Raw genomic sequence first — 26,484 nt, 5'->3', positions numbered from 1 at the left:
CTGTGTTACATTGTGTAAGTCTTCAGTTTTCTCATGCCTTTTCACCTCATGACCTAATCACCTCTTAAAAGTGTTTAAGACTGGCTTGGTGGCTCACACCTATAATCCCATTACTCTGGAAGGCAGAGGCAGGAGGATCCCTTGAGCCCAAGAGTTCGAGACCAGCCTGGGCAACATAGGGAGACCCGCCCACCCCCCGATCTGTACAAATAATAAAAAAAAATCAGCCAGGCATGGTGGTGCACGCCTGTGGTCCCAGCTACACAGGAAGCTGAGGCAGCCTGGGGGGTTGAGGCTGTAATGAGCCATGATCATGCCACTGCACTGCAACCTGGGTGATACAATGCAACCCTGTCTCAAAAAAATAAAAAAATAAAAAAAACTGATTAGGATGATAAAGTATATGAACTTAATGAGGCAGATAATTAAAGCCTGTATCCATTAGCTTCTGTGCTGTAACAAACTGCTGCAAAGCATGTGGCTTAAAACAATAGCCGTAAAGAGCTCACAATTCTTTGGGTTGGGTTTGTTCAGGTGGAACTTCTCAGCTGGGCTCATTCCAGCACCTTCCTGGATTTAATCACTTGTGGTCGTCTTCACAGAAGACCTCTGCTGTGTAGCAGGCATTGGGCTAGGCCAGGGGGTCCCCACCTTTCTTGCTTCCCAGTAATTTGTCTCAGTAATGTTTTCATAGTACCCCTGAGCCAAAAAACACACTCAGCAGTTCTTTTTAATTAGTTGGGTTTAAACAGCCGAAGTATTTATGTCCTAACAACTTATTAGTTATTTGAAAAAAAAGTACACATAAAATAAAAGAAAAATACCATTTTTACTTCGTTCTTAAGCACCCAGAATTGCTTACTGAGATGCGTGCCCTGTAGGGCACTTTACAGCTTCACCTTGGAATCAGATTGGACACCACCCCTGTGTTCCACATTCACATTCACACAATACTTGCTTTTTTTTTTTGAGACAGAGTCTTGCTCTGATTTGTCACCCAGGCTGGAGTGCAGTGGCACACTCTCTGCTCATTGCAACCTCCGCCTCCTGGGTTCAAGCAATTCTTTTGCCTCAGCCTCTCAAGTAGCTGGGATTACAGGTGTGCGCCACCATGCCTGGCTAATTTTGTATTTTTAGAAGAGATGGGGTTTCATCATTTTGGCCAGGCTGGTCTTGAACTGGCCTTGAGCAATTTGCCTGTCTTGGCCTCCCAAAGTGCTGGTATTACAGGCGTGAGCCACTGCGCCCGGCCGGTCTGTTTCTTTAGAAAATTCTGTAAGTATCACACAAATGATTTCAGTCGCCTTACATTTTTCTCTCATGAAATAGAATGTAGGAAAAGAAGGGATTGTAGATCTCATTTTGGCAACCAAGTTATCTTTCCCACCGGCTCTCAGAAGCGTTCCAGACAGATAAGGATTTTTCTGTTCTCATGGCCTCTTGCCAGCGCTAGATTTTATACAAATGACCTTATTTTCCCAGAATTATAAAACTCCTTCGAAACTTGCTCTGAGTCTGTCCTCCACAAATACATTCAGTTCCCTACAAAATAATGGTAAGGCATCCTTCAAGGACAGATAATGGACCTGTTATTTCCCCACAGCTTGAGTAGACCCTGACTTAAGAAGAGTAACTGAATCATGGCATGCTGGTGTGTGTTACTCAAGTCATCAAATTCTATCATTTAAAGGGATCTCAAGGTCGTCTTGTCCAGTGCTTCCCATGTGGTATGCCAGTATGCCACCACATATGGCTGGGCCACTGCAGAGTGGCGGGTGAGCCTCAAGTCAGTGACTCCCTTCAGCTCAGATGTACCTTGTGTACAGCTTACAAAACTAATCATGATGATGTGTGATTTTTGCTTTACATGCTAATGTTAGATCCTAATGTGAGTAAAAGAGATCTCCCCTGAACTACATGATAGTAGACTTCATGTGTTAATATTCCGGTGTATTATTTGTTGTTGTTTGGCCAGGGATGGAAAAACTCATTCCAAATGTGCTTGTTATTAATATATTTGTTATTTGCAAGAAGTTACACAGGGATTTTGGAATTATTTTCATAATAGGGTAGACAACTACCTTCATATTCTTTTATTTTGTAGAAACAAGGTCTTTGTTCTGTTGCCCAGGCTGGAGTGCCAGAGGCATGATCATAGCTCACTGCAGCTTTGAGCTCCTGGGCTCAAGCCATCACACCTCAGCCTCTGGAGTAGCTGGGACCACAGGCATATGCCACCACACCTAGCTAATTTTTTAAATTTTTTTGTACAGACAGTCTTGCTGTGTTGCCCAGGGTGGTCTTGAACTCCTCATTCAAGCCATCCTCCTGCTTGGGCCTCCCAAGTTGTTGGGATTATAGGCGTGAGCCACCGTGCCCAGCTACATGCCATATTCTTTATATTTACTTTCCTGACTCGTGACACCCTGGGGCCAACTTTGGGTTCCCTGCTTGCCCTTTATTGCTTTCCTGACATCTAGCAGGCTCTTTAGGAGGTGTTTCTTTAGCTTGTGGTGTGTAGCCCCATGTGTATTTGAATCAGCCAAGTGGAGTTATCAAGATAATAAATGAGAACCTACTTACATGTTATAGGTTAGCCTTTTCAGCATTTTTTGCTGAAGTTCTCAGAGCCAAGAGAACCTGAATTATTAGCAGTAGTATGGGTAGCTGTTGATGTTTCAGCTCCTGCCATGGTTTGTACCCTCAAGGAAGTTGAGCAAATGATGTCTGGAAGTTGAGTGAATAATAAAATCAAGCAATTTTCTTTAAAAAAAATTTGTTAACTTTTTTTTTTTTTTTCCTGAGATGGAGCCTCACTCTGTTGCCCAGGCTGGAGTGCAGTGGCATGATCTCGGCTCACTGCAACCTCTGCTTCCCAGGTTCAAGACATTCTCCTGCCTCAGCCTCGCGAGTAGCTGGGATTACAGGCATGCGCCACCACACCCAGCTAATTTTTGTATTTTTAGTAGAGACGGGGTTTCACCATGTTGACCAGGATGGTCTCGATCTCCTGACCTCGTGATCCGCCCATCTTGGCCTCCCAAAGTGTTGGGATTACAGGCATGAGCCACCATGCCCAGCCACTAGAAATATAAATTTCTGCTAGTGAAAGATGTAGTGAATCAGAAACTTGGAGTGAAGCCTATCAATCTGTGGTTTAGCAAGCCACCCAGTTGATTCTGATGACCGCTGAAGCCTGAGAATCACTATAGATAACCATTTCATCCCACCTCTGCTGGAGTCTTTCAAAGCAAATGCTGTCATTTTATTTGTAAATACATTAGTACATAAACTGTCTTTTTTAAAACATAACACAAATTGGCATAACATTTAGAGAGCAGCCTGCTAATGGGTCCCCATATTTAAATAGGCTTACCCTCTGATCTCTTAATTCCACTCATACTATCTACTTTAAAGAAATAACTGGACAGATGCTTCATGATGTCCATACAAGGATGCTTAAATGCCTAGATGGGGAAAACTTAGAAATACCACGTCTCATAGTGAGGGATTGGCTAAATAAGTTATGTTTTATCCAGTCAATGGCATGCTATGGAATCACTATACAGAAGGATGTCCCTGATGCTGTTGTTATGTAGGAAAAGCAGTTTTCAAACCACATATTGGGTGGTCCCATTTTCTTTTCTCTATTCAGGATGTGTGTGTGTGTCTGTGTGTGTGTGTGTGTGCACGCGCGCGCGCACCATGTGCATGAGGGGATTTTTTTTGTGTACAACAACTTAAGCACATAGGACAAAAGGTTGAAATGTTACACACCAAAACATAAATAGTTATCTTTGGAAGATATGATTTTGGTTAATTTTTACCCTCCTCTTACGTATTTTTTTTTTTTAACAGTGATGCATGTATTTTTATAGTAAGGAAAAACCATAAGGCTACTATAACTTTGGAAAAGACATATTCATTAAAATTATAGCCTCTGATTGCATTTGCAGATGGACACATACTGGATTCAAAGAGATATGCCGTTATTGGAGCAGATCTCCGAGACCTGTCTGAACTGGAAGAGAAGCTAAAGAAATGTAACATGAATACACAGTGAGATTTTTTTTTTAAACCTCTTCTGCATTTGTGACTTTATGCTAATTATGAGATAAGGCCAGTCGGAAGTGCAGCATGATATTCATGTTCCATTTTTTATTCTGTAAGAGTTTTATCATTTCATTGGTACCTAGTTCTGAAAAAAATTTTTTTTTTTTTTTGAGATGGAGTTTTGCTCTTGTTGCCCAGGCTGAGTGCAGTGGCACAATCTCAGCTCACCGCAGCCTCCACCTCCCAGGTTCAAGTGATTCTCCTGCCCTCAGCCTTCCGAGTAGCTGGGATTACAGGCATGCGCCACCATGCCCGGCTAAGTTTGTATTTTTAGTAGAGATGGGGTTTCTCCATGTAGTCATGCTAGTCTCAAATTCCCGACCTCAGGTGATCTGCCTGCCTTGGCCTCCCAAAGTGCTGGGTAGTTTTCTGAGAATTTTTAAGCAATGCTGTTCTTCAAGTCTGTTTCTACATCAGAATCACCTGTGTTACTTTGTAAAAGTACTAGTGCCTAATTTCATATAAAAGTTTGAGAGAAGATAATTGTATGGCTAGAAACGTATTTGTAACATATAAAGAAAAGATTAGCATCCAGCATATATAAAGAACAACTACTATTAAAAAAAACCTCATAGAAAAATGGGCAAAAGATAGATTACCAGGCAGCTCAAAGAAGAAACTGAATATCATATGAAACAGGTATTGGGCATCAGTGATAATCAGATGAAATTCTATTTTACTGTCACCAAGTTGGCAAAAATGTAACAGCTGACAATATCAAGTGTTGACAAGGATGTGGGGGATAGGGAATGATACGCCACTGCTGGAAGTGAACTTGGTACAACCACTGTGAGGAGCAATCTGAAAGTATCTAGTAACATTGTAAGTATGTGTACCATACATAGCAGTTCCACTTTCGTGGGTGTCCCCTTGAGAAGATCTTGCATATATGCATAAGGAGGATGTTCATTGTAGTTCATGAGTCTGGGAACTGAGTCCAGCTGCACAGGTTTGAATCCTGACAGGAATATGCACTAGACCATGACTTTGGATAACTTACTTCACTTCTCTGCATCTGTTTCCTCTTCTGAAAAATGTGAATTATAGGCTGGGCGTGGTGCCTCATGCCTGTAATCCCAGCACTTTGGGAGGCCGATCAGGTGGGCAGATCACCTGAGGTCAGGAGTTTGAGACCAGCCTGGCCAGCATATTGAAGCCCCATCTCTACTAAAAATACCAAAAATTAGCTGGGCGTGGTGGTGGGCGCCTGTTCCCCAGCTACGCAGGAGGCTGAGGCAGGAGAATCACTTGGACCCAGGAGGCGGAGGTTGCAGTGAGCCAAGATCATGACATCACACTGCAGCCTGGACAGCAGAGCAAGACTCCATCTCAAAAAAAAAAAAAAAAAGGAAAAGAAAGAAAAAGAAAAATGTGAAAATGTGAATACTAATAGAACCCACCTGTAAGTGTTAGCAGTTGAAGATGTTGATAACTGTCAAATAAATCTCTGAGAAATGCTCTTCATTTCTGCAGTTTTAATTGTTGCTGATGATTTTGATGGTTCCTTGAAGAGAAGATAAAAATAATTCCTAATCCCAATACTTAGAGATAACCACCTTAAAAAATTTTATCCCCAAATTTGTAAATATATGTTTTTCTTTAAAATGTGATTATGCTATGCGTATAATTTTGGAACTTTTTGTTTGTTTGGAGACAGGGTCTTACCCTGTCACCCAGGCTGGAGTGCAGTGGCATGATCTGTGCTTACTGCAGCATGAATCTTCCAGGCTCAAGTGATCCTCCCACTTCAGCTTCCTGAGTAGCTGGGACCACAGCAGTGCACCACCACACCCATTTAATTTTTGTAGAGACAAGGTTTCACCATATTGCCCAGGCTTGTTTTGAACTCCTGAGCCCAAGCGATCTGCCTGCCTTGGCTTCCCAGAGTGTTGGAATTACAGGCGTGAGCCATTGCACCCAGCCAGTTTTGGAACTTTTAAAAGAATCGGTCGGGCGCGGTGGCTCATGCCTGTAATCCCAGCACTTTGGGAGGCCAAGGTGGGCGGATCGTGAGGTCAAGAGATTGAGACCAGCCTGGCCAACATGGGGAAACCCCGTCTCTACTAAAAATACAAAAATTAGCTGGGTGTGGTGGTGTGTGCCCGTAGTCCCAGCTACTCGGGAGGCCAAGGCAGGGGAACTGCTTGAATCCAGGAGGTGGAAGTTGCAGTGAGCTGAGATCGTGCCACTGCACTCCAGCCTGGTGACAAAATGAGACTCTGTCTCAAAAAAAAAAAAAAAGAATCTAATATATATGTGTATATGTACACATATAATCATTCATTTGTTTGTTAGTCTATTCACTCAGTTAGCAAATAATCGAGATTCTGTGAAGTACAGGTACTCACTATGAACAAAACAGCTTACACATTATCGTGTAAGGAAAAGAAATATTAAATAGCTAATGACATTCGACTGTTTAATTACTCTTGGGGTAATTGCTTTGAAAAAGTGCAGGGAAGCATCTGATAGGCCACTTGAATCTGGGGACCATGGATAGCTTTTGTGTCAATAAATATAGTCCCTGAAGCATCATACTTATGAGCTGCATAACAGTCCATTGGGTAGGGCATACCATGTTCTTGTCAACCAGTTTCTTGTTGGGCTTAGCTGGGTGTTCTGCAGTTTGGGCTGGGCTTAGCTGGATGTTCTTCTGCAGTTTGGGTTGGCCTTACTTAGCTGGAGGTTCTTCTGCAGTTTGGACAGGACTTAGCTGGGTGGTTCTGCTTGGGGTCGGGTTTAGCTGATATTCTGGAGTTCAGTCAGGTGGACAGGGGGCAGGCCAGCTAGGGTCTGGCTGGCTGTCAGTTGGGATGCCTTCTTCTCTTCCACAGGTCTTCTCCTCCTATAGCAGGCTAGCTTGGGTTCCTTCACACAGTGGTTTCAGGTTTCCAAGTGCAGCAAGAGAGCAAGCACCAATGTGCAAATGACTTTAAAGCTTCTGCTTGCATCATGTTTGCTACTGTCCTGTTGACCAAAGCAAAAGTTTCATGACCAGCCTAGATTCCAGGGGTAGAAGAATAAACACCTCTCAAATGGGGGAAGCTGCAGTGTTATGTTGGCATGGTGTGAGTACACAGCAGGGGAGAACTTGAAACCATTTTTATAATCCACCACACATGCTCAACATGTTTTCATTGCCACACAAATCATTGCTCACTCACTGCTCACCTTTTCACAGTAGAAAGCTCGGATTGTGATGGTATTCCACATGTATTCCTGTCCTGACTGGGGCTGTGCTTGCTCAGGCCTTCTGATTTCCCTGGGGCATGGACCGCCCCACCAGTACTGCAACATGTGTACAATTAGAGGGTCCTGACTTGATGATAACAAATTTATGTGCCTTTTTTTTCTTCTCTTTAAGATTGCCAACACTCCTGATAGCTGAATGTGTGCTGGTTTACATGACTCCAGAGCAGTCCGCAAACCTCCTGAAGTGGGCAGCCAACAGTTTTGAGACAGCCATGTTCATAAACTACGAACAGGTAAAAGGAAGCACAGGAGAACTGGATTCCATACAGGATCCCCGTGGTGGCTTCCCTCTCCCAGCACCCTTAGGATAACTTCTCTTATCCTTTTTCTTCTGCCTCTAGCTTCTCACATACCTCCTTTATTCACCAACCTTAGTATTCCTGACCTCTTGACCTCCTGCAGACTTTTAGCCAGAGTTATTAGAACTTCTGTCTTAGCCTTTACAAAAGTTTTTCAAGTTCTTATTTTTATCATTACATGTACCATGGAGTCATAGAACATGAGGAAGGGGATTTCGGCTACTAGCGTTTCGGGAGTAGCAACTCAGATGCTGTCAGGGACAGGCAAGTGGTGTCAGTGGAGGAAGTCAGCCAGGTGTAGTAGTATAGGGTTTGGGGACTGTGGTGAAACGGAGCACCCACGTCCCATCTCATAGGAGTGGCCACTGCCCATTTACAGCCAGTTGTTATCATGTAGGCATGTGAGCCTAGAGCTGCCAGAACTCCTGATTTTTGAAAGAAGTTGGAAATGTAGGATTTTAATGTAAAATATTCTAATTTCTAAAATTACCATGTATGATTTACCAGCTGCCTGTTTACTTCTTCTGATTTATTGCAGAAAAAGTTCTGCTTTAGAGCTTTAGAATAGCTTGGGTTGAATCCTGGCCCTGGCTCGTGCTCAGCTATGTGACCTTAGGCAGCACAGCTTAGTGATTGGGAGTCCATTCTCCTGAGGTGGGCGTTCCTGCTGTGTGACCTGGGCAATTTACATAACCCCTCTGTGCCTGTTTCTTTCTTTCTTTCTTTTCTTTTTGAGCCAGAGTTTCACTCTTATTGCCCAGGCTGGAGTGCAACGGCACACTGTCGGCTCACTGCAACCTCCACCTCCTGGGTTCAAGCAATTCTTCTGCCTCAGCCTTCCAAGTAGCTGGGATCACAGGTGTGCACTATCACACCCGGCTAATTTTGTATTTTTAGTAGAGATGGGGTTTCACCATTTTAGCCAGGCTGGTCTGGAACTCATGACCTCAAGGATCTGTCCGTCTCGGTCACCCGAAGTGCTGGGATTACAGGCATGAGCCACCATGCCTGGCTGACCCTCTGTGCCTATTTCTTCATCTGAAAATAATAGTCCCTACTTCATAGCATTGTTGTGAGATATAAATGAGTTAATGTATCCCAAAGCACTGACAGTGTTGCCCAGCTGTAAGTAAGCATCAGCTATTTTTTGTTCTCTGAGCCCCAGTTCTTTGTTTTGAACTGGGTGGGCACGGTGGCCCACACCTGTGATCCCAGCACTTTAGGGAGGCCGAGGAGGGCAGATCACCTGCGGTCAGGAGATTTGAGACGAGACTGGCCAACATGGTGAAACTCTGTCTCTACAAAAAATACAAAAATTAGCCAGGCATGGTGGTTGACGCCTATAATCCCAGCTACTTGGGAGGCTGAGGCAGGAGAATCGCTTGAACCGGGGAGACGGAGGTTGCAGTGAGCCGAGACTGCACCACTGCACTCCAGCCTGGGTGACAGAGCAAGACGCCATCTCAAAAAAAAAGAAATCATACCCACTCTCCACATTATTATGGGGATTCCTGAGATGCTGGTCCGTGGCTTATCACATGATAAGCACTGATACATGCTCACTGTTTTTATTGTTTATTGCTTTTTATTTATTTGTTTGTTTGAGATAGGGTCTCACTGTATCACCCAGGCTGGAGTGCAGTGGTGGGGATCATGGCTTACTGCAGCCTCGACTGGGGGCTCAGATGATCCTGCCAGGTCATCCTCCCAAGTAGCTGGGATCACAGGTGCACACCACCACATCCAGCTAATTTTTAAATTTTTTTTGTAGGGACAGAGTTTTGCCATGTTGCCCAGATTGGTCAGTTTTATTTTTTAAATCTCCTTTTCTTTTTTATTTTATCACACATAAGAGCAATAAGGGGACTTGCCCAGTGTCACTTAATTATGGACAGATCTAGGGCTAGCCCTTGATCTCTCAACCTCTTCCCCAGGTCCCTTCCTGCCCAGGTTCCTGTGTAGATGGTTCTCGATTGGTTGATTTTGCATCCTTCACTCTCTTTAATTGGGAGCGCTCCTCAGACTCTGTCTTCCATCCTGATGGATGGATGTAATGGAAGCTGGCTTCACTGGTCTTTTCTTTTGATGTGAATAAATCCTGGAGACCCATCTTTGCTTTCAGGATAACCACATCTGGGGAAACAAATTCCACTGTCCATACTCCACAGGTTTTGGATTTGTACTGCTGCTTTCACTTTCCTTAGTATGTGTATTCTTTTGTTGAACAAGTCTTTATTCAACATCATATGAGAGATGATGGATTCAGTGAATTCTGACCAGAGATCTTGTCACTTTGGGGAAAACCTGGGAATGTGTCAGTTTTCAAAATGTTGTCCATAGCTGTCCCTAGACTGGTTCTGCTCCCACCCACCACCCTCACCTGGTGAATAATGAACATTTAAGTTAATTCAGTAATTTACTAACACAAAATGATCAGCACCCTCACAACCATATATTAATTGCTCACATGCTTTACATTGTTTGCTTTTCCTTTTTTTTTTTTGTCTTTTAGAGACAGGGTCTCGTTCTATCACCCAGGCTGGAGTGCAGTGGTGCCGTCATAGCTCACTGCAGTCTTGAGCTCCCAGGCTCAAGTGATCCTCCCACCTTAGTCTCCCGTTAGTTAGGACTGTGGGTGCACACCACCACTCTCGACTTTTTTTTTTGTTTTGGTAGAGACGGGGTCTTGCGATGTTGTCCAGGCTGGTCTCAAACTCCTGGCCTCAAGCAGTTCTCCCACCCCAGTCTCCCAAAGCCCTGGGACTACAGGCATCAGCCACCATGCTTAGCTTGTTTTCTAATTAGTAGTTTAAGATGACAAAACTACATGGATGATAATAATTTCAATAATAATTCTAAAGCAGTGGTAGCAAATTCTTAGATTTTGCTTACTATATAGCAGGGACTATTCTATGAGTTTTACATATATTAACTTATTTATTTATGTTTTGAGATGGAGTCTCACCCTGTCACCCAAGCTGGAGTGCAGTGGCACGATCTTGGCTCATTGCAACCTCCACCTCCCAGGTTCAAGAGATTCTCCTGCCTCAGCCTCCCGAGTAACTGGGATTACAGGCATGTGCCACTATTCCCAGCTAATTTTGTATTTTTAATAGAGACAGGGTTTCACCGTGTTGGCCAGGCTGGTCTCAAACTCCTGACCTCAAGTGATCTGCCTGCCTCAGCCTCCCAAAGTGCAGGGATTATAGGCGTGAGCTACCATGCCCAGCCTTTTTTTTTTTTTTTTTTTTTTTGAGACAGAGTCTCGCTCTGTTGTCCAGGCTGGAGTGCAGTTGCACGATCTCGGCTCACTGCAGCCTCTGCCTCCCGGGTTCAAGTGATTCTCCTGCCTTAGCCTCCTGAGTAGCTGGGATTACAGGCACGTGCCACTGCGCCCGGCTGATTTTTGTATTTTTAGTGGGGACGGGGTTTCACCATGTTGGCCAGGCTGGTACTGAACTCCTGGCCTCAAGTGATCCACCCACCTCAGCCTCCCAAAGTGCTGAGATTACAGACATGGCCACTATGCCTGGCCTAAAGTGGTGAGTTTTTGAAAAAGCAATAGTGTATATACTACAATGGTGTACACTAATATTGTTTCCTGGCCTTTTTCATATATAATTTTGGGTTTTTTAGATTAGTTTTTGTAATTCAAAAAGTAATACCACATGCAGAGTACAAAAATTAAAAATACAACAGGGTAGACAAGGAAAAGTAAATCTCTCTCCTGCCCCAGACTTTGGTCCTCTAATCTGGGAAGCAAGGCTGCCACATTCCAGAATTTTTCTATGTACATAGAGAGATTTTTTTTTTTCCTTGAAGACAGATGGGCTCATACTATCCATATTCCTCTATACTTCACTTTTCAAGAGTTTACCCTAGAGGTCATTTCATGTCTATATCTGTCTTCCTTCTCTGTTTTCATGGCTATATATAATTTCATTGTACAAACATGCCAGGAGTTATTTCCAGATTCTTCCTATTATACCTAATGCTGTGATAAACATTCTTGCATCTTAGCATAAACGTGTGAGTGTGTCTGTAGGATAGATTGCTTTTGGTGGAATTGGTGGATCACAAGTTGAGCATTTAAAATGGTTGTATCCTGCCCAGTTTCCCTTCCAGGGCTACCCAAGTTTATGCTCCCGCCAGCACCGTGCTGGTGCCCGCCCCTCAGTCCTTTTCCTACGCTGCGTGGGCATCATCAAGCGTCAGCCTCAACTGCTTAAAAATAGGATGATGATATTTTATTTTGCATGTTTAGGAAACCCTTAGAGTAATATCTTACCTTCTCTTTCCCTCCTAGGTGAACATGGGTGATCGGTTTGGGCAGATCATGATTGAAAACCTGCGGAGACGCCAGTGTGACCTGGCGGGAGTGGAGACCTGCAAGTCGTTAGAGTCACAGGTCAGAGAGCAGGGACTGGTACATCCATCTGGACCCTTAGTCGACCAAGATATATAAAGGTCTTTCTTTGCAGATATGATCATGGAGAAGCCCTGTTCAGTGCCTGCCAGCATAGGCTGCTGAGCCTCCATGTAGGCCACTAGTTCATGATGCTGGGAAGACCAAGTCCTGCTTCACCATCTTGGTGTAGAAAATACACATTTGCATTTCCTACACCCTATTATTTTGACTTTGTATTATGCAAATTTTCAAACAAACATAAAGGTAGAGGGAATGGTAAAATAAACACACACGTCCCATCACCTAACTTCAGCATTTCTTATTTTAACGGTGTTATTTCCTATATTTCCCCGCAATTTTTTTGTTGATGTTGGAATGTTTTCAGGCAAATCCCAGACAGCACATGATTTCACCCCTAAATACGCATGCGAATCACCTACCAATAAGGACTTTCTTCTCCCAGGATGGTGATAATACCATTTCACAGATCATACAAGTTGACAACTCCTTCATAGCATTTAATGCCCAGTTCATGTTCAGTTTCCCCAGTTGTTTAAAAAACCTTTTTTTTTTTATAGTTGATGTGTTTGATTCAGGATTTAAACATTGTCCACACTTTGTAGATGATTGATATGTCCCTTAAACCTCTTTGACTCTATATTAACGCCCCCCCCTTTAAAAAAGTCATTTATTTTTTCTCATAACACCTCCCACCCCTGCCCCCATATAAATAGGTTCATTTTTTTGGGCGGGCGCGGTGGCGCACACCTATAATCCCAGCACTTTGGGATACTGAGGCAGGCGGATCACCTGAGTTCAGGAGTTTGAGACTAGCCTGGCCAACGTGGTGAAACCCCATCTCTACTAAAAATACAAAAATTAGCCGGGTGTGGTGGCACACACCTGTAATCCCAGCTACTTGGGAGACTGAGGCAGGAGATTTGCTTGAACCTGGGAGATGGAGGTTGCAGTGAGCTGAAATCAAGCTACTGTACTCCAGCCTGGGCAACAGAGTGAGCCTCCATCTCAAAAAAAAAATTAAATAAATAAATAAATAGGTTCATTTTTACATGTCTTTTGTCACATAACAATTAGAGTGCTTTAAAAAACTGTCACTCATAGAAAAGTTCTTCCTTTATTTCTCTTTGGAAGTACTTTAGTGAACTTCCCCCCATTATAACAATGCTTGTTCAATATGGAAAGTTGGAAAGTTAAAAGAAGATATTAGGGTCTAGGATGGGCTTTTGAGACAGGAGTCATCTCAGAGGAGGTCTGGTGTGCTTAAGAGCATCTCAGTACCAAGCGCACTGGCTCACACCTCTCATCCCAGCACCTTGGGTGGTAGAGCGGGGAGGATTGCTTGAGCCCAGTAGGTCAAGGCTGCAGTGAGCTGTGATCACACCACTGCACTTCAGCCTGGGCAACAGAATGAGACCTTGTCTCTTTAAAACAAAATAGTGTCTCAGATTTGTAAGCCAGTGCCTGGTATTTCTCTAGTTCTCCATTTCTCTTCGTTGCACATTTTAGAAAGAACGGCTCCTGTCGAATGGGTGGGAAACAGCATCGGCCGTCGACATGATGGAGTTGTACAACAGGTTACCTCGAGCTGAAGTGAGCAGGTATGGGGTTGGCGAGCGTCAGCTTGATGGGCATTCATTGTGAACTCAAGGCATGGTTGCCTGTATTCTTTCATGCAGAAAAACAGAACAATATGTGGAGATTTCATTAAAAAACAAAAAACAAACAAACAAAAAACAAGGCCAGGCACAGTGGCTCACACCTGTAATCCCAGCACTTTGAGAGGCATAGGCGGGCAGATCACTTGAGGTCAGGTCAGGAGTTCGAGACCGGCCTGGCCAACATGGTGAAACCTTGTTTCTACTAAAAATACAAAACTTAGCCAGGCAGGGTGGTGCACGTTTATAATGCCAACTACTTGGGAGGCTGAGCTGGGAGAATCGCTTGAACCTGGGGCGGGGGCGGAGGTTGCAGTGAGCTGAGATCGTGCCACTTCACTCCAGCCTGGGCAAAAGAGCAAAACTCTGTCTCCAAAAATAAAATAAATAAAAATACAAAGATTAGCCAGGTGTGGTGGCACATGCCTGTAATCCCAGCTACTAGGGAGGCTGAGGCAGGAAAATTACTTGAATCCAGGAGGCAGAGGTTGTGGTGAGCTGAGATGTGCAACTGTATCCAGCCTGTGTGACAGAGCAAGACTGCTTCTCAAAAAAAAACAAAAACAAAAACAAAAAACAAAAACAAAACAACAAGACCCTAACTAGACCTATTTTGAAACAAGTTAAACACTGATAGCAGCCTGAAAGTAACTCATTAGCTATTAGCTGAGATAGGGCTTATGCCCAAACTGATTATTTTAGTGAAAACAAGCAATGACACCTGGAAAACTCCCAGAGCAACCTTGGCAGTGGAAATTTTACATAATCCCTGCTTCGGAGAGGGAGGAAAATGATGTTGTTCAAGTATGTATAAGGGGCTGGTGGATTTTTAAATGGACTTTTCTCCCCATTATAAAGGAAATCTATGCTTGTTGTTCTAAAAAGTTCCTCAAGCATTATAAAGTGCATGAAGTATAAAGTAGTTGTCCGTTCTGTAGTCACACCTGGGAGGTAGCAGTTCTTAACATATTGGGGAATATTCTTTTCCTAGATAGATAAATATTTATTGATACATAGATTTCTATTTTTTGAATCTGTGGATTCATACTACACATACTGGTCTATAAACCACCATCCTTTTTGAAAACAATAGATTGTATTTGCCTTTACATATCAAAATATTGAGGGTTGCCATATCCCATTTAAGGGTACATAGGGCCAGGTGCAGTGGCTCACACCTGTAATCCCAGCACTTTGGGAGGCCAAGGCAGGTGGATCACCTGAGGTTAGGAGTTCGAGACCAGCCTGGCCAACATGGTGAAACCCTGTCTCTACTAAAAACACAAAAAATTAGCTGGGCATGGTGGCGGGTGCCTGTAATCCCAGCTACTTGGGAGGCTGAGGCAGGAGAATTGCTTGAACCTGGAAGGCGGAGGTTGCAGTGAGCCGAAGTAGCACCATTGCACTCCGGCCTGGGCAACAAGAGTGAAACTCTGTCTCAAAAAAAAAAAAATAGGGTACATAGTATTTATATTGATTTATGCAGATATAGTATATTGATGATCATTTTTAAGTAATTAAAAATGTCTGTAGCTGGGCATTTAGTTGCGGTGTCTTATTTATTCATCATGTTTTCATTTCCCTGTTATAAACAATGCTGGAGAGAACATCACCAATGTGCATCTGTGTACAGCGCTAGTGTGCACTTCAGCTCTTTTTTTTGTTATCACTCTGTGCTTCCTGATTCATGCTTCCTTCTTGCCTTTGGAGACCTAAGGTCAATAGCCTTTGGTGTCTTACAAGATCATGAGAAGAATTTTTGGCTTTGCTTTTCCATATAACTTATTAACATTTAGACATATCACTGTTTTTCCCAAATATGTACATGAATAATTGGCAATGAAAGCCTAGAGGGTTTGAGAAAGTGCTGTCTCCATGTGATCAGGTCAGTGCTTCCTGGATTCTTCCAGAAGCATCCTTCCCCACAGGCTGGTTTTCATTTGCTGCATGTCAAAACAACTGTTTTGAACATCCCTGATCTGGCCCCTGAAATGGGGATGCTCTGGCACTGCTTCTAGATGCCCAGAAAGGAGCCTCTGACTAGCATCAACCACAAGGAAAGTCTCTTGCCTCCAGGCAGTCATTTGTCTCATGTTTCCAGGACCTTCTGTAGACAGCAGCATGTAACCCTCACGGGGGTGGCGGGTAAGGAGATTGGAAGGCCTTTGTGTATGCCAGGCCGAACAGCCTTTCCAGCTCTGTGAATGCCACGTAGTTTGTATCTGCTTTTGCTGGAAACTGTGGCATATAATAGGAAGTCTAAGGCGAGCCTGTTCATTGAACAAATGCTGAGTGTCTGCTGTGTGCCCGGCACTTTTCTAAGCACCAGGGATACAGCAATGATCAAAACAGGACAAAAGGCATTCCTGCCCTTGGGAGCGCTCATTCTAGTGAACAGCTTAATAATTAGTAGTGTCTCCTGATAGCTGTACTTGGTAATAACCATCCTGGAGCCTTCAGTATGGTACTGGATTTTTCTAGAACTTGGTATCAGATCTGCTTTGGATGTCTCCTGATAGAATGACTTGGGAAGCAACCACATTACTTTATGTGTAGTCATTCTTACTTCAGATTTGGTCCTGAAGCCTGCATACCAAGACGGGAATGAACTCACAAATACAGAAACATGCACAGACACACATGTGTTCACACCTGTGCATACGTGCACACATATAACAGACAAGGCCTGGGCAACTGGCAGGACTCATATGTTAGCAGTGGCTATTGTGAATAGTAGGAGTATGGATCCTGTTTCTTTTTTTATTTCATTCTGTATACTTTTTTAAAATGCCTGACTTTTCCTCCATAGTGTGTACCTATTTTGACAGAAACTTTTTTTTTTTTTTTTTTGGATAGAGATGGAGTCTTGCTGTGTTGCCTAGGCTGGTCTCAAACTCCAGGCCTCAAGTGATTCTCCCACCTTGGCCTCCCAAAGCTCTGGCATCAGAGGTGTGAGCCACTGCTCCTGGCAAACAGAAACTTTTTTAAAAAGCTGTTTCCATATGTTTGTGTGTGTTTCTCTGTGTGTGTATATATTTATTTATTTTTATTTTTTTGAGACCGAGTCTCACTGTGTCACCCAGGCTGGAGTACAGTGGCGCTATCTCTGCTTACTGCAACCTCCGCCTCCCAGGTTCAAGCAATTCTCCTGCCTCAGCCTCCCAAATAGCTGTGACTACAGGTGGGCACCACCACGCCAGGATAATTTTTGTATTTTTAGTAGAGATGGGGTTTCACCATGTTGGCCAGGCTGGTCTCGAACTCCTGACCTCAGGAGATCCACCCACCATGGCCTCCCAAAGTGCTGGGATTACAGGTATGAGGCACTTCACCCAACCTGTGTATGTATGTTTAAAAGTTTACATTTAAAAGGCTTTTTTGGAAAAGTCATACATGCATATAATTTTTTTTAAAACCAGAATAAAGTAGTATAGAGTAAAAACAACCCTCCTCACTACTGGTCTACTACCTTCTCTCTCAAGAGATAACTACCATTTCTAGTTTCTTCTGTATTTTCCAAAAGTCTGTACATATACAGACAAATTTGTCTCACTTTTTCTTTACATAGAGAGTGGTGTAATGTGCACATTACTTGCTTTTTAAATTATGCAACTTGCTTTTTAAATTCCATGATATATCTGTCTTGGAGGTTATTGCATATTAATATATATGGACCTACCCTATTTTTAAAAATGGCTGCATAGTGTCCTGTTTTGACAGTATGAATCTGCTTCAATTTACTCTGCCTGTCTCCTCCAGTTGCCACTAGTTTTTCTTACTGAAGTTTAACAGCTCTTTATATAATAAGGAATTCACCCCTTTGCCACTTGAATTGCAAATATATGTTTCTAATTTGGCATTTGTGTTTTGACTTTGTTTATGGTATTTTTTCTTCTTTTCAGTGAAAAGACATTAAAGTGGAGCAACATCATAATTACTATTTTATAGCCTTCTTCTTTCTACTTACTCTATCATAAACATTTTTTCATATCCATAACTAAGGGCCATGATCTTCATTTTCAATGCAGACACTTGCATTGTTCTATTTTAATTCTTTCCACAGGATAGAATCACTTGAATTCCTGGATGAAATGGAGCTGCTGGAGCAGCTCATGCGGCATTATTGCCTTTGCTGGGCAACGAAAGGAGGAAATGAGCTCGGTGCGTGATTGTACTTCTCTTGCCTTGACCTGGAAATAGTGAACTTTTCTTTTTCCTATTCTTTCCCTTTCTCTTTCCTTTTTTTGTCTTCCCTCTTTCTCTCTCTCTCTCTCTCTCTTCTTTCTTGTTTTGAGACAGAGTCTCGCTCTGTCACCCAGGCTAGAGTGCCGTGGGTGTGGTCATAGCTCATTGCAGCCTCCAATTCCCGGGCTCAAGCGATCCTCCTGCCTCCTGAGTAGCTGGGACTACAGAAGCCTGGCTAACTTTCTGTAGAGGTCTCTCTAAGGCTGGTCTTGAATTCCTAGCCTCAAGTAGGCTGGGCGCAGGATCTCACGCCTGTAATCCCAGCACTTTGGGAGGCTGAGGCGGGCAGATCACTTGAGTTCAGGAGTTTGAGACCAGCTTGGCCAACATGATGAAACCCTGTCTGTACTAAAAATAGAAAACAATAAAAAAATAGCCAGGCGTGGTGGCAGGCACCTGTAATCCCAGCTACTTGGGAGACTGAGGCAGGAGAATCACTTGTACCCGGGAGGTGGAGGTTGCAGTGAGCCGAGAGTGCACCATTGCTCTCCAGCCCGGGCAAGAAGAGCGAAACCCTGTCTCAATAAATAAATAAATAAATAAATAATTCCTGGCCTCAAGCAATCCTCTTGCCTCAGCTTCCCAAAGTGCTGGAATTACAGGCATGAGCCACTGTGCCTGGCTGGAACTTTTCTTCCTCTCAAAATGAAAGATATATTTGGAACTTTGGGCCCAGAAAGAACTAGAGGATCATGTACATGTATCTGTGAGCATATCCAGAGAACTTGCTGTTATATCTTGTGTGTTTTTATAGCACAAAAACCAAGAGAACTGTTTAAGCCATGTAGCCCAAAACAACCCTTGAGAGATGTACTGTGGAGTTCCCGCAGCTGGAAGGTAAAAGAGCTTGAGAGTTTAAAAAACTCCAGAAAAGTAAGCGGCGTTTGTCTTTTCCATCCACTTACAACCAGGCTCACTGGATGTTAAACGCACAAATCGTTACATCTCGCTTACAAAGCCATGCAGCTAGGGGCTGAATTTTCCCTCTTCTCATTAAGGTGCACATCCCTGTCTGTGGCCGAGTAGGGCCACGGGGAATAGGCGTGGATCGATCTCTGTTTCTTGTTACCTTCATCCTGGTCCAGCTCCTTTTCAGCTGCCCCCTGCTGGGCTTGCTTTCCCCCAGTGGTTAGGCTTTGAGTGTCTCTCCAGCCCGATGGAGGCCACTTTAGATCCCAGTTCTGGCCTTCAATGGAATAGCCGCCCTTCAGGCTTCCTGCAGATGTAATCCACATGACATGCGATCACAAGCAGGCAACTGATCCGAAACAGAACTTGACAGAGCCAAGGACCATTCCCTATGCAAAAATTCCAGGTTGACATGAGACTGATAATCAGCACCTTTGGACTTGTCATTCCACGGATTTGCCTAGCTATGCAACTCAGCCCACACAATCCTTTCACATTTATTTTGTTTGGTTTTGGTTTTTTTTTTTTTTGGCTTTTTTTTTTTTTTTTTTTTTTTTTGAGATGGAGTCTTGCTCATTGTCCAGACTGGAGTGCAGTAGCATGATGTCGTCTCACTGCAACCTCTGCCTCCTGGGTTCAAGTGATTCTCCTGCCTCAGCCTCCTGAGTAGTTGGGATTACAGGCATCCACCACCATGTCCAGCTAATTTCTGTATTTTTAGTAGAGGTGGGGTTTCACCATGTTGGCCAGGCTGGTCTCCAACTCCTGACCTTAAGTGATCTGCCTGGCTCAGCCTCCCAAAGTGCTGGGATTATAGGCATGAGCCACTGTGCCTGGCTTGCACATTTGTTTTGGATTTAAAGTCATTTATTGTGAACTGAGTGCAGTGGCTCATGCCTGTAATCCCAGCACTGTGGGAGGTTAAGGCAGGCGGATCACCTGAGGTCAGGAGTTCGAAACCAGCCTGGCCAACATGGTGAAATCCCGTCTCTACTAAAAATACAAAATTTAGCTGGGCGTGATGGCGCATGCCTGTAGTCCCAGCTACTTGGGAGGCTGAGGCAGGAGAATCTCTTGAACCCGGGAGGCAGAAGTTGCAGTGAGCTGAGATGGCACCACTGCACTCTAGCCTGGGCAACAGAGTGAGACTCTGTCTCCAGAAAAAAAAAAAGTCACTTATTGGTGTATTTTTATATTATCCTCCTCTTAATTATATTAAAAAATACTTCTTAGTAGGAAACTTGAAAGCTTCTAAAAAGTGTGACAAAGAAAATCCACCTGTATGCCTGTCAGTCAGAGATGACCTCTTGTGACTTTTCCCTTCCTATTTCTAAATAGTGTTTTGTTTTTATATTGAGTTGAATTTTTATATTTATGCAACTTTGATTTCAAGTGTTTTCAATTTAATATTATAACATTAGCATTTCCCCCTGGCGTTTAAAAATGCTCAATGAGCATAATTGTAATGGCTTTATAATATTGTATTATGTCACTATGGCTGAATTAATTTTTCCATATTTTTGGAAATGTAGATTATTTGTAATACTTTTAAGTGAACTCTAGTTCTTACAAAGGAACAATATATTGAGCATTTTAATGTCAGGAATTTATTTTGTCCCCACTGACCCGTGGCTGCTTTGGGACATCAGTGCTTGTCTGTGTGTGTGGAAGATCTGTATCTGCCTTTGCTCAAAGTTCAGCACATAAAGGGTAGATTTTTGGCGTTAACTGCAGACAGTCCATAAACTGTTATAATGCTTTCTTAATCCTTTTAAAACCACCCATAAACACAGTCTTGCCCAACCTTTTGTTTCCTTGCGAAGCCTCATTTTATGTAGCAGGAGGGTGGTGCTACAGTGGTCAGCAGTGTGGCTGGTGCCCCTGAGCCAGTCACTGGGGGTCCTCTAGGGGCGTCTGTTCCTGGCCACCAGAGTTTCCTAATGGTGTCTGTGTGTCTCTCCCCTCAGGGCTGAAGGAGATAACTTCTTAATCTGTCGAAGGCTTATGCCGAGCCAGAAGCCGAAGCCACTTGCCCTCCTGGAGGAGACCTGTGAGCTCCCTGAGCGGTAGGCGGGCCTCTTCCGCAGGTCTCATCCCACATTCTTGAGAAGCCTCGGTCACTACAATGATCGCACATGTTCCTCTTCCTGTTCCTGTTGACATGTCGTTGTTTAAATAAATCTCACTTGCCACCAGTCGCCTGTGGTTGGACCTCTGCTGGCTGCCACTGCTCATTCTGTGCCCCATGGGTTGGGCGAGCCAGGGTTCACCTTTGTGTTAGCTAAAGCCAAGGACCCCAAGTCTGCTTTGACCTTGGCTTACTCCCTGTGAGTCACACCCGGCCCATGACCTTGAGTCCATTTTAGGATCTATCCCTCACATGCTGTTCATTGCAGCACATGACATTGTGCCTCACACCCTGACCCCTGGCCTCCACCAGATGCGAGGCTAGTGCTCTTCTCGGGCTCCTGTCTCCGCCCTGGCCACACTGGCCTGCTCAGTTGCCTCCTTCATCTTGGTCATGGTGGCAGGCTGAAGAATGGCCCCTAAAGTGTCCATGTCCTGATCCCCCAGAACCTGTGAGTGTGTGTTACCTTCTGTGGCAAAGGGGCTTTGCAAATGGGATTAGGGGTTTGAGATGAAGACGTGGTCCTGGGTTATCCAGGTGGGCCTGATGTGATCACGGGGTCCTCATTTCCTCATTAGAGGGACAGATGAGGCTTCAGAGTCAGAGGAAGAGGGGCCCAGACAAGAAACGGGCAACCAGGGGATGCTACCTAGGGCAATAGCAGCAGACCCTCCCTTGGCCTCCAGCTGGAACTGCCTGCCAACACCTTGATGTTAGCCCAGAGAAATTGATTTCAGATTTCTCACCTCCAGAGCCGTAAGAGAATACATCTGTGGTGGTGGTTTTTGTTTTGTTTTGTTTTGTTTTGTTTTGGAGATGGAGTCTTGCTCTGTTGCCCAGGCTTGGAGTGCAGTGGCGCAATCTCGGCTCACTGCACCCTCCGCCTCCCAGGTTCAAGTGATTCTTCTGCCTCAGCCTCCCAAGTAGCTGGGATTACAGGTGCATACCATCATGCCTGTCTAATTTTTGTATTTTTAGTGGAGATAGAGTTTCACCATGTTGGCCAGGCTGGTCATGAACTCCTGACCTCAAGTGATCCGCCTGCCTTGGCCTCCCAAAGTGCTGGGATTACAGGCATGAGCCACTGTGCCCAGACTGAACTGTGGTGTTTTGAGCCACCAAGTTGGGGGCTTAAACTTATAGCCACAATTGGAAGTCAGTGCAGTTATGAGACAGGTTCATAGGGCCCCTGAGTGATGACCTCATATTTCAGAAGCATAAGGCCTGTCCCATACCTGTCTGCTGAACTTCCTGAGTGATGGGTAGGCCTTGTCTACAGGGACTTCTTAAGTTATGTGACTGGCGCTGTGAGCCTGAACCTGCATGTGCAGGGCAGCACTGCAGAAGCCCCCAGCACTCTCCTCTGCTAGAGAGGTAACAGCCCCTCTTCTACCATTCAGAATCCTTAAATCAGTGTCCCCTAGAGTGTGGGCCCTGCATCTCTAGTGGCATGCCAGTTGATGGGATGTGTTCCTATCAATAAATACCTGTGATAAAATGTATAAATTAGGTGCAGTAAGATTAGCAACAATTTAAAAAAGAACAATTATAACAATATGTTAAGGTTATGTGAATGTGGTCTTTGAAGATATCTTAACTGACCAGGTGCGGTGGTGCACGCCTGTAATCCCAGCACTTGGGGAGGCCAAGACAGGCAGATCATGAGGTCAGGAGTTTGAGACCAGCCTGGCCAACATGGTGAAACCCCCTGCCTGTAATCCCAGCTCTTTGGGAGGCTGAGGTGGGCAGATCACAAGGTCAGGAGTTCGAGACCAGCCTGGCCAACATAGTGAAACCCCATCTACTAAAAATACAAAAAAAAAAAAATATCCAGGCTTGGTGGCAGGCATCTATAAGGCAGGAGAATTGCTTGAACCCAGGAGGCAGAGGTTGCAGTGAACTGAGATTGCGCCACTGCACTCCAGCCTGAACGACAGAGCAAGACTCCATCTTGGAAAAAAAGAAAATATCTTAGCTATACTTACTTATTTTTGGACCTCAACTGACCTCAGGTAACTGAAACCTTGGAAAACAAAACCACAGGAAAGGGGGAACTCTGGTATATGTACAGCATTACCAGAAACAATGTTTACTTTTTTTTTTTTTTTTTGAGATGGAGTCTTGCTCTGTTGCCTAGCCTGGAGTGCAGTGGCACAATCTCAGCTCACTGCAAGCTCCGCCTCCTGGGTTCACGCCATTCTCCTGCCTCAGCCTCCCGAGTAGCTGGGACTACAGGCGCCCGCCACCAGGCCCAGCTAATTTTTTTTGTATTTTTAGTAGAGACAGGGTTTCACCATGTTAGCCAGGATGGTCTCTCTCTCCTGACCTCGTGATCCACCCGCCTCGGCCTCCCAAAGTGCTGGGATTACAGGCGTGAGCCACTGCGCCTGGCCCCACAATGTTTCCTTTTTTTTGTTGTTTTCAGAAAGGGTCTTGCTCTGTCTCCCAGGCTGGAGTGCAGTAGTGCAGTCATAGCTCTCTGCAGCCTCAACCTCCTTGGGCTCAAGCGATCCTCCTTCCTCAGCCTCCCGAGTAACTGAACCACAGGCACACACCACCAAGCCTGGCTATTTTTTAATTTTTTTGTAGAGACAGGGTCTCCCTATGTTGCCAGGGGTGGCCTTGAACTCAGGTTCAAGTGATCCTCCCATCTGTCCTATTCCAAATTTGATACTGAAATTAGGCCAATTAATAACCCTACAATGGCCTCTACGTGCTCAAGTGAAAGGAAGAGTCACAAATGTGAGTCACATGTCTTTCACTTTAAATCAAAGCTGGAAATGATTAAGCTTAGTGAGGAAGGCACGTCAAAAGCTGAAGTAGGGTCAGCCGCAGTGGCTCATGCCTGTGATCCCAGCACTTTGGGAGGTTGAGGTGGGTGGATCACCTGAGGTCAGGAGTTTGAGACCAGCCTGGCCAACATGGTGAAACCTCATTTCTACTAAAAGTACAAAAATTAGCCCGGTGTGGTGGTAGGCGCCTGTAGTCCCAGCTACTTGGGAGTTTGAGGCAGGAGAATCGCTTGAACCTGGGAGGCGGAGGTTGCAGTGAGCCAAGATCGCACCACTGCACTCCAGCCTGGGTGACAGAGTGAGACTCCATCTCCAAAAAAAAAAAAAAAAAAAATAACAACAACAAAAAACTGAGATAGGCCGAAAGCTAGACCTCTTGTGCCAAACAGCCAAGTTGTGAATGCAGAGGAAAAGCTCTTGGAGGAGATGAAAAAGTGCTAGTCCAGTGAACACATGAACGATAAGAAAGCAAAACTGTATTATTACTGATACGGAGAAAGTTTGAGCGGTCTGTATAGAAGATCAAACCAGCCACAACCTTCCCTTAAGCCAAAGCCTAATCGAGAGCAAGGCCCTAACTCTCTTCAATTATGTGAAGGCTGAGAGAGGAGAGGAAGCTGCAGAAGAAAAGTTGGAAGCTAGCAGAGGTTGGTTCCTGAGGTTTAAGGAAAGAAGCCGTCTCCATAACATAAAAGTGCAAGGTGAAGCAGCAAGTGCTGATGTAGAAGCTGAAGCAAGTTGTCCAGAAGATCCAGCTGAGATCATTGATGAAGGAAGGTGGCTACACTAAACAACAGGTTTTCAGTGTGGGCCAAACAGCTTTCTCTTGTAAGAGAATGCCATCTAGGACTTCCACAGCTAGAGAGGAGAATTCAATGTCTGGCTTCAAAGCTTCGTAGGAAAGCCTGACTTCTTAGTGTCTAGTATCAAATGCAGCTGGTGACATTAAGTTAAGGTCAGTGCTTATTTACCATTCTGAAAATCCTAGGGCCCTTAAGAATTTGCCAAATCCACTGGGTGCAGTGGGTCATGCCAAGGCAGGCGGATTGCTTGAGGCCAGGAGTTCGAAACTAGCCGAGCCAATATGGTGAAACCCCATCTTTACTAAAAAATACAAAAATTAGCTGGGTGTGGTGGTGCGTGCCTGTAGTCCCAGCTACTTGGGAGGCTGAGGCACGAGGATTGCTTGAACCTGGGAGGTGGAGGTTGCACTGAAGCAAGATTGTGCCACTGCACTCCGGCTTATGTGACAGAGTGAGACTCTGTCTCAAAAAAAAAAAAAAGTGCCAAATCTGTGTGCTATAGAAATGGAATGACAAAGCCCAGGTGACAGCACATCCGATTACGGTGTGGTTTACTGAGTATTTTAAGGCCATTGTTGACACCTACTACTGAGAAAAAAAAATTACTTTCAAAATATTATTGCTTATTGACACTGCACCTGGTCACCAAAGAACTCTGACAGAGATGTACAAGGCGATAAATGCTGTTTTCATGCATGCTGACACAACATTCATTCTGCAGCCCTACGGATCAAGGAGTAATTTTGACTTTCAACTCTTACTATTTAGAAATGCATTTTGTAAGGCCAGGCGCAGTGGCTTACACTTGTAATCCTAGCACTTTGGGAGGCCGAGGCGGGTGGATCACAAGGTCAGGAGTTCCAGACCAGCCTGGCCAATATGGTGAAACCCTGTCTCTAGTAAAAATACAAAAATTAGCTGGGCATGGTGGCAGGCAGCAGTAGTCCCAACTACTTGGGAGGCTGAGGCAGGAGAATCACTTGAACTCAGGAGGAAGAGGTTGCAGTGAGCCAGGATCACACCACTGCACTCCAGCCTGGGCGACAGTGTGAGACTCCATCTCAAAAAAAGAAAGAAATACATTTTGTAAGGCTATAGCCACCATAGATAGTGGTTTCTCTGATGGATCTGGGTAAAGTACATTGGAAACCTTCTGAAAAGGATTCACCATTCTAGATGCCATTAAGAACATTAGTAGCCGAGCGCGGTGGCCCCTGCCTGTAATCCCAGCACTTTGGGAGGCTGAGGTGGGCGAATCATTTGAGGTCAGGAGTTCAAGACCAGCCTGGCCAACATAGTGAAACCCCCCCTCTCTACTAAAAATGCAAAAATTAGCCGGGTGTGGTGGTACATGCCTATAATCCCAGCTATTGAGGAGGCTGAGGCAGGAGAATTGCTTGAGCCCGGGACGCGGAGGTTGCAGTGAGCCGAGATCACACCATTGCGCTCCAGCCTGGGCCACAGAGCTAGACTCCATCTCAAAAACAACAACAACAACAACAAAACATTAGTGATGCATGGGAGGAGGTCAAAACGTCAACTTTAATGGGTTTGGATGAAGTTGATTCCAGCCCTCATGGATGATTTCGAGGCATTTATAAGACTCCAGTGGAGGAAGGAATTGCAGATGTGGTGGAAATAGCAAGGTAACTAGAATTAGAAATGGAGCATAAAGATGTGACTGAATTGCTGTGATCTCATGATCAAACTTTAACGGATGAGGAATTGCTACTTATGAATGAGCAAAGAAAGTGGTTTCTTGAGATAGAATCTACTCCTACATCCTTGAAGATGCCGTGAACATTGTTGAAATGACCATAAGGGATTTAGAATGTTACACAAATTTAGTTGATAAAGCA

The 26,484-nt window shown here is 44.4% G+C and overlaps 1 protein-coding gene across 1 annotated transcript in view; it reads left to right on the top strand.

Annotated features, from left to right (window-relative positions):
- LCMT1 (leucine carboxyl methyltransferase 1) overlaps positions 1 to 21,100 on the top strand; it is a 67,711-nt gene extending 46,611 nt beyond the window's left edge. The window contains exons 6-11 of the mRNA XM_003261646.4: positions 3,957 to 4,059; positions 7,478 to 7,598; positions 11,971 to 12,072; positions 13,600 to 13,691; positions 17,812 to 17,909; positions 20,870 to 21,100. Coding sequence (XP_003261694.1) covers positions 3,957 to 4,059; positions 7,478 to 7,598; positions 11,971 to 12,072; positions 13,600 to 13,691; positions 17,812 to 17,909; positions 20,870 to 20,892 — 539 coding nt within the window. The 3' untranslated portion in view covers positions 20,893 to 21,100. The remainder of the gene's footprint in view (positions 1 to 3,956; positions 4,060 to 7,477; positions 7,599 to 11,970; positions 12,073 to 13,599; positions 13,692 to 17,811; positions 17,910 to 20,869) is intronic.
- The last annotated feature ends 5,384 nt before the right edge of the window (positions 21,101 to 26,484 follow it).

Source organism: Nomascus leucogenys, chromosome 2 (assembly GCF_006542625.1).
Source record: "Nomascus leucogenys isolate Asia chromosome 2, Asia_NLE_v1, whole genome shotgun sequence".
NCBI lineage: Eukaryota > Metazoa > Chordata > Mammalia > Primates > Hylobatidae > Nomascus > Nomascus leucogenys.
The sequence above is the reverse complement of the archived record's forward strand: the minus strand, read 5'-3'. Positions and strand labels throughout refer to the sequence as shown.